General features: G+C 35.7%; 1 protein-coding gene across 1 annotated transcript; it reads right to left on the reverse strand.

Moving 5' to 3' along the window:
• Nucleotides 1-1144: 1144 nt before the first annotated feature.
• On the reverse strand, nucleotides 1145-7347 carry LOC133860128 (uncharacterized). Its single transcript, XM_062295800.1, has 3 exons — nucleotides 7261-7347; nucleotides 1900-1907; nucleotides 1145-1817 (listed from the first exon to the last, which is right to left on the reverse strand). The coding sequence occupies exons 1-3, from the start codon at nucleotides 7345-7347 to the stop codon at nucleotides 1145-1147; spliced, it is 768 nt and encodes a 255-aa protein (XP_062151784.1).
• Between the last annotated feature and the right edge of the window lie 660 nt (nucleotides 7348-8007).

Here is an 8007-nt window from a genome sequence, read left to right on the forward strand (position 1 = left end):
AAAATAGGGGGACTGGATCTTGCAATTTTTATACCATGAAGAATACCCATGGATTCTTCCTTCAGAAGAAGTCTTGACAAAATTTCAAACCACGCATAGGAACAAACTTGACATATGGAGCACCATCCAATAGGATGGAAAAAATAGATGTAGATAGACATTGACTAACCCAAGTAATCCAAATAGGATGGAAGCCTAGCAATTTTAGAATCTTAAGAAGAAAATTACATTCCATAGAATCAAAAGCTTTTTCCATATCAAATTTCAAAGCCATAATACCACCATTCCTTTTTCTTTTTTTTTTTTTCTGTTTCATGGTCTGAAAAACCTCATGAGCTAGAATAGTGTTATTGTGAATAGTTTTACCTTTCATAAAAACAGATTGAGTAGGAGAGATAATCTTATGAATGAGAGACTTAAATCGGTTAGACAAGATTTTAGAGATAATCTTATAGTTGAAATTTATAAGACTAATAAGCCTAAAATGATGAACCGAAGAAGGATTATCTATCTTAGAAATAATAGCAATATTTGTGTGATTGAATTCCTTAAGCATAAAACCTCCTCTAAAAAGGGATTGAACCAAAGTAATAACACTGCTCTTAACAATAGGCCAATAAGTTTTATAAAAAAGCCATTTCATACTATCAGGACCAGGAGCTTTATTAAGACCTAAATTAGTAATGGCTGAAAAAATCTCACTTTCATCAGGAATAGTGCATAAGTAATCATTTTTAGCATCAGAGATAACACAATCCACCAAATCAGAAATACCATAATCAAAAGATGTATTCTTATAAGAGAAAAGAGAGGAAAAATGGTCAACCAAATGAGAACCAATATTATCTCTTCCCAGAATATGAGAACCATCTGCCGAGAGTAAGCAAGAGATGAAATTATACCTTTTTCTGCAAGCCGTGGAAGCATGAAAAAACTTAGTGTTTAGATCTGTACAAGTAAGCCAGAGCTCCTTAGACTTTTGTTTCCACCAGAATTCTTCCCGCAAGAGTTGTTCTCACAAATCCGATTGAAGAGAAACTCCCTTAGCAAAGTTGATCGACGAGTAAGGACAGGCTTGGATTGCACTGATTTCAGACATCAATGACTTAATCCGAGACTCAATATGTCCAAAGTGATGAGAATTTCAAAATTTAAGAGCATTCTTAGTATTTTTCCACTTCCTGCTTAAAGAGTAATCAGGGGAACCAACAACCTCAGATAACCAAGCTTCTGCAACTACTGAATTACTGGCAAAGTCTCTAGTCCAAAAAGCCTCAAAATGAAAAGGCTTTGGTAAATTCTGATAGGAACTTGAAGTTGAGAGTAAAATTGGATAGTGATCCAAATGTGAAGCCCACAGATGATTGATCAAAGAATTCGGGTAGAGATGCACCCAACCTTGATTAGCTAAACCACGGTCCAATCTTTCTCTAATATTATCACATCCAAAGCGATGATTGCTCCAAGTAAACTTATTACCAACAAATCCCAAATCAATGAGAGCATTTGAGTGAACAAAATCAAAGAAATCAATATGAGAAGGCAAACCAAAATTATGACCACTAGCTTTATCTGCAAATGACAGGATCCCATTGAAATCCCCCAGCAGAAGCCAAGGACCAACAAAGGAGTTACCGAATTCAGAAAGAGAGGGCCAAAATACATTCCGATCATGCAAAGAGTGAGGAGCATAAACACACGAAATCAGCCAAGAACTGCTAGGAGGATTAGAAATCACCAGGTAGGAGATGTGATTTTGATCAATACAAAAAGGTTCCAAAGATAAACCCGACTTCCAAGTGTCACAAAGAGACCTCCTTTATGACCAACAAGAGGAAATTGCAACCAATAAGAGAAACCCAAATTGAGGAAAGAGCTCCAGTAACGTGAAGAAAGCACCAAAGTTCCTGAGAGGAACAGAACATCAGGTTGATTAAACCTGATAAGAGCTCATAAAACACGAATTGGCGCGGCACCAACCAAGCCTCGACAATTTCAAGCCATAATCTTCATCGAAAAAATCCAACCCACCGACAGATAGCCGATTTGACAAAAAAAAAAAAAAAAGGTTTCAAAATGGGTTATTGGAATTTAGGGGAATCACACCAAGAATCCAAGGATGAATAGGGGAGTAACAAAAAATCGCACAAGAAGAAAAAAGGAAAAAACCAGAGATAAGTGAACTGAAGGAGAAGAAAACCACAAAAACTGGGATCGACAGAGACTAGGGTAACCAAACTCCACTGAAAAAAAAAAAAAAAAAAAAAAAAAAAAAAAAAAAAAACACGGAACATAGAAATATTTTAATGATAATAAGAGCAATGAGAAGGGAAATAATCCAAAGGTGGAAAGATGAGATTTCAAAGGGGAATAGGTGACAAAGACCTAATTTTATCCTAGATTTAGCGTTTGTTCATAAGAGATGAGAGAGGAACTGGTAAATTGGTTAAGGGCAAAGGAGAAGGAAATAGGTTACAAAGACCTAATAGTTTTCTTTACTCTGGTTAGAGAGAAGGCAGAGTTTATCTTCAGCTAGTAAGTAAATGAAGTTATATGTGTACACGAGCCCCTTAAAATTTTTATCTCTTTTAGTTAATGCATGAAAAAATCTCTTTTCAAAAAATAGAGACTTTTCCCCTTTCAAATCTTTTCCAACATGTATATACTGATCATTATATAATTATGGGCATACTGTAATTAAACATAATATGAATCTAATTTTTGTTTTTTAATATATTAGTCTTTTCCTTATCTTGTATCGAACTTCCTACCCCATTCGACCTAAAGGTGTTGAATATTTTTTCACATTCAACCAAAAAGGGGTCAAGCCCTCTGCCTTGCTCAACTAAGGTTCCGCAGGTTAAGCCACCTACGGATTGGGTTGTTGAACTCTTTACCCCGCTCAACTAGGGTTTGCATATTAACCATATACGAATGGTTTGTTGAAAGCTCCCTATCCTGCTCAACTAGGGTTTTGAATTCTTTATCCCCATTTGAATTGGGCATATTGATCATATTACCCTTGCTCAATAATGAGTTTCCCTTGGGTAAACTTTTGTACGGTACAATTTATACTCTTATTTTATTTGTAAAATTGTTCTTGAAAATAGCTTTTAAAACTATACTTTATACTACTTATATTTTTTATAAAAACTTTATTTTGAAAATTGTTTGTAATAATCAGCTACTGATATACCAAATAAAGTACAAACTCATATACATAGAACAGATTTAGCATTACTACAAGTAAACCGATGCATGCAAAAATGTGTTTATATATGTTAGGACTGTTTTCGGTATGGTGTGAGCGACACATTTTTCTTCAATGTTCTTCACGGTCTCATGATCACTACAAAACAACTAAAATTAAGAAGCCCTTACGGGGGTTTCACTTTGGATCTTCAGAGTGATCCCAAATCTTCAGGGATTCCTGAATCTTTAGGTATTAGATTTGGACTGTGAGTCATATCCCAATTCTACTGGGAATAGGACTGTTGACCGGATTCTTCAAGGAGTTATAATTGAACCCATATTGTGACTCCTACCTCAATTCAACTTGGAGTAGGGTTCTAATCCAAATTTCTGTGATGAGGTTGATACCTGAGTTCCCGAGGCATTCTTGTCTCAAGCCTTGGCTAACTGATACCTAAGTTCCCGAGACATGCTTGTCCCGAGCATTAGTTGAATGAGACCTGAGTTCCCGGGACATGCTTGTCCTGGGCCTTGGCTGAATGAGACGTGAGTTGACTCTTGGTCCTAGTGTGTCTGCGTATTTCCTGGGACTCAATCAGGATGTATCTCCTATCGCATATTCTCGAGAATAGCTTTTCCAAGGATGACTAATTTGGGTGTCTATCTCCCAAGATATGACTACCCAAGAGTCTTGTTGTCTCGGTTTTAGGGCCAACAATTCTCCTTGGGCCGGTACTGACCTAAAGGCCCATGATTCTTCAGATGAGCCGGTCTAAGTAGAGTTATTCCCAACATTATACTCCAGTAGGCAAACAAATTCACTTACTTGTTCTTTCTTAGTCCTTTGTTTTTACTAGTTAAGGCTCTTATTCTTTTGGAAAATCTCAATATTGTGTTTGGTTTCCTCAAAAACCCTAATTTCTCGATTATTTTCTTGTTTAGAAATTCTAACAAAATCTAAGCATCATAACCTCTAATATATTGTCGCTATAAATATTTAATTGACATGATCTAATCATTATTTAAATGAAAAGATAGAGAAATGGGCGGAAACGTTACTTGATCGAGTTTTCTAAAGCTTCCTACTTGTCAACATTTTTCTCACCACTAATTTTTCTCAGCACTCTTTTTAGGTGCTAGAGACAAAAGAAAGAGAGATGTAGAAATTCACTATGAAATTCTGCTATTTATATATAAATTTTTTGGCACGACGTGTTACTTAAGATAGGTTGAGATATAGATGTGGAAATTCACTATATAACTCTTTTTAGGTGCTAGAGACAAATGATTAACGCGTGGCACGACGTGTTACTTGAGATATAGGTTGATCAACACATGGCTTGACATGTCACGGTTCTAACACGAGGCATAGTATAGGGCTGACACGTGACACAATTTTGCACGTGATACTGAATTGGATACAACTTTTGCTATGAGTATCAAAATTGTGCACAAGATTCCAATTCGAAAAGGTCTCTCCAGTACATATCTCGTGGTGTCGTTCTCGAGTCCAAAATCCATCGTTTTTATCTTCGAAAACATACTTTAAGTTATTTTTTGCCATTTCTAGGAAATATTCATTTTGAGAACAAGAAGAATCTTGATTCTATTTGCTACAGTGTTCAGGTTTTTCAAAAACAAATCAGATTTTATCTCACTTTTTCTAATTTTAGGGGTAATTACCTTTTCCCCCCATCAACTACCAGCCATTGTCAACATGCCCCCATGAACTGACACCTCGACCAAAAGAGAGCATCCAACTACCAACTTTACACACTTTACCCCCTTTCGTCAAGGAATTCCGTTAACTTGGACGAAATATTCCATTTTTTGGCGTTAATTTTGGTTTAAAGAACAAAATGCCCTCCAACAGTAATTAATAAAAAAAATATTAAAATTAATGTTTAAAAAAGTTGAGGGCATTTATGTCTTTTTACGAATTAAATTGACGGAAGGGGGCAAAGTGTGTAAAGTTGGTAGTTGGATGCTCTCTTTTGGTCGAGGTGTCAGTTCATTGGGGCATGTTGACAATGGCTAGTAGTTGATGGGGGAAAAAAGTAATTACCCCCTAATTTTATTTTAAAAAGTCAAACTATCCAAACATCTTTTTTAACTTTATTTGCTTCGGAATTCGCACACTAAATTATAGTTGAATTCAGATTTCAAAAAATTGAACACCCACTAAATTTGTCTTACTATCTTTTTATTTATCTTAAGTATCACACTTAAGCTCCTAGTTTGCACAAAATGATGTGCCCCATTTTTATTTTTATTTTTCTAATTGAATAAGAAAAAGGTTACAAGGGAGAATCATTCACACTCCTAATTCAAAAGGAAAAAGAAGTGGATGATCCAAAAAATGAAAAAAAAAAAAAATGGTGTTAGCTCCCCAATAACAAATCCAACACAAACTAAAGCAATGCGAAAATAATTACAAGATGTAAGAAATTGGTCAAACAAGTAATTAGGTCATTTCAAAGGCCCACACAAGGTGATTACAGAAGTAAAAGGGGAGCAGAGTAAGGCCAACCTATTTGAACCCCCACCAGAAAGAGGTTGAAGCCAGATAAGCATTGTCATATTCCAATGCAAAGATTGCAGGAAAGAGAGAAACCAACACAAATTTGGTTACAAAAGTCTTCAAGGTAATATCAAATCGTCAAAGAAGAGGGAGACAACCCACAAAACAAACAAGTAGCAAAAAACAAAAACAAAAAAGCTGCTAAAGACGAAAAAAATAAAATAACATAGAAAATATTTTCAAAAACACATACACACACACACACAATAAAAAATCCCACTGAACAACAACTTGAATAGAGGACAAGGCGGATGGAGACTAGTGGGGGAGCTTCTGGCAGCAGCTCAGAGGACACACGGCGGCGCGTGAGATCCATGCGCATGCGCGTGGTGGCTGGAACAAGGTGGTGAAGAAATCAACAGAAAGTTGGGAGGCAAGGGAAGACCATGTGAGGCCCGTTGGAGCAGAGGAGGAACAAAGGCCAACAAATCTGGCTTGGGAAAAATTGGAGATGAGAACTACTGTAGAACCAAGAGCGGCGTAACTGCAGGGGGTAGAAAGAGGCCAAAGGGGGTTGACCAGGAGTGAAGAAAGAAAGGCACCGCTACTCAAGGAAAAAAAAAAAAAAAAAGGAAAACCAATGACAGAGGGGGGAGGGAAAGCAACCGCACAAAGCGAAGGGGAAGAGGAGAGGAGGGAGAAAGCAAAAGTCTCCCCCTCCTCCCCTGGAAAGAGCCTCATAGAGTTGGAGGAAAAGCTTCACTGAGGAGGTGGAAAAGTCTTACTCAAGAGGAGGAACAAAGCTGGAAAAAAACTTCTATCAAGAGAGAGAAGAGAGCTGCATGATGTGCCCCATCTTTATTGGTGTATTAATTCCGAAAGAGATTTTAAACTCTAGAACTTCACAATCTCCACTCCAATCGAGATCTCATAGTTAGTATGTCCCATATGCCATCTAGGCAAAGAACATTGGCATGTAAGCACATTTTGCTTTATATGAATTTTGAAAATTGTGGCCCGCATCCAGAAGCTGGTTAAATTAAGGCTCTCATGCTTACGAATGTGGCATTCTGTACAAAAATTTTAGATTAGGTTTTTAACAGAGTTGCACTTTCCCTCTTTTTTTTATATATAAAAATAAATAAATAAACCTAATTGATTATAATTGAATAGTGTTATTGCTTATGTAACACCATCATGTTTGTACTTAGGAATTTGACCAAGGTCTTGAGCCTAAACTTAGAAACCATGTCATTAGGCCTAGTAAGCTTAATAAAGATTGGATCAAGCCCTCTAAAGGAGATCATAGAAAATACTTGATTTCATAAATTAAGGATTAATTTATAACATATGCCATATAGAACAATATGAAATAAAACCTTGTGATTTTAATGTAACATGACTTATTTTAATTATGTGCATTAACTATCTTCAAATTATGTTTAATTATAGATGATACTTATTAATTAAGTGGTCTTGAAATCACAAATCACTCCATGCATAAGACCACCTAGGTAAAAAGAAAAGTGGCCCAATTCTCCACCTACATGCTCATCCCCCTCCCATTTCACTCCATCTTCTCTTTCATTTTTCTCACCTCTCAACTTCTCCAAGAGCTCATCCCACTCCTCCATTAGAGAAATCTTTAAGCTCTAGTGTGATTTTGTCTTAACCTTGTAAGTAACTCATCCTCTCCTCTTTCAAGCTACCATTTATGTTATGCTTTAACTTGTATGTTATATTTTATTTGGGTATTTAAAACCATGTGTTATCATGCTTCAACCTAGATGAGATATTTTTCCTATGTTGTATAAATATTTGTTTAAACCATGAAAATGTGACTAAACTATTTTATTAGGTAACTTAACCCATATATTGTCAAATTTCTTTTATATCATGAAAACACATGTTAAAAATACCTCATAAAAGCATGTGTTGTACCCAAACCTATGTACCTTATGTTTTATTTTTCTTAAATCACATTTACCTTATCTTAGATGACCAAGAGTTTTGTAAATGATCAAATGTATGAGCTCTTGAACACCACATTGCTAAAGAAGAATTCATAATGGCCCTTTAATAATATTCTTCATGGAAATGACATAGGATTCATACCAAATGTCTATAGTTGTAAAATGATGTGAAAAAATGGTTTTAAAAATGAGTAATGAGTTTGGATTTTAGATTGGGTCATAATCTTTTATAACCAAAAAAGCCTTATAGAGTAGTTATAGTATGGTCCTTTTGAGTGATAAATTATTTCTAAACATTAACACTTAAAGAGATGTTAAAAC

The sequence above is a fragment of the Alnus glutinosa genome, chromosome 1, assembly GCF_958979055.1.
Source record: "Alnus glutinosa chromosome 1, dhAlnGlut1.1, whole genome shotgun sequence".
NCBI lineage: Eukaryota > Viridiplantae > Streptophyta > Magnoliopsida > Fagales > Betulaceae > Alnus > Alnus glutinosa.

What these genes read in the sequence shown, in the direction of transcription:
- LOC133860128 (XM_062295800.1), bottom strand. Translation starts at nt 7,347, where the DNA reads ATGGAGGAGTGGGATGAGCTCTTGGAGAAGTTGAGAGGTGAGAAAAAT.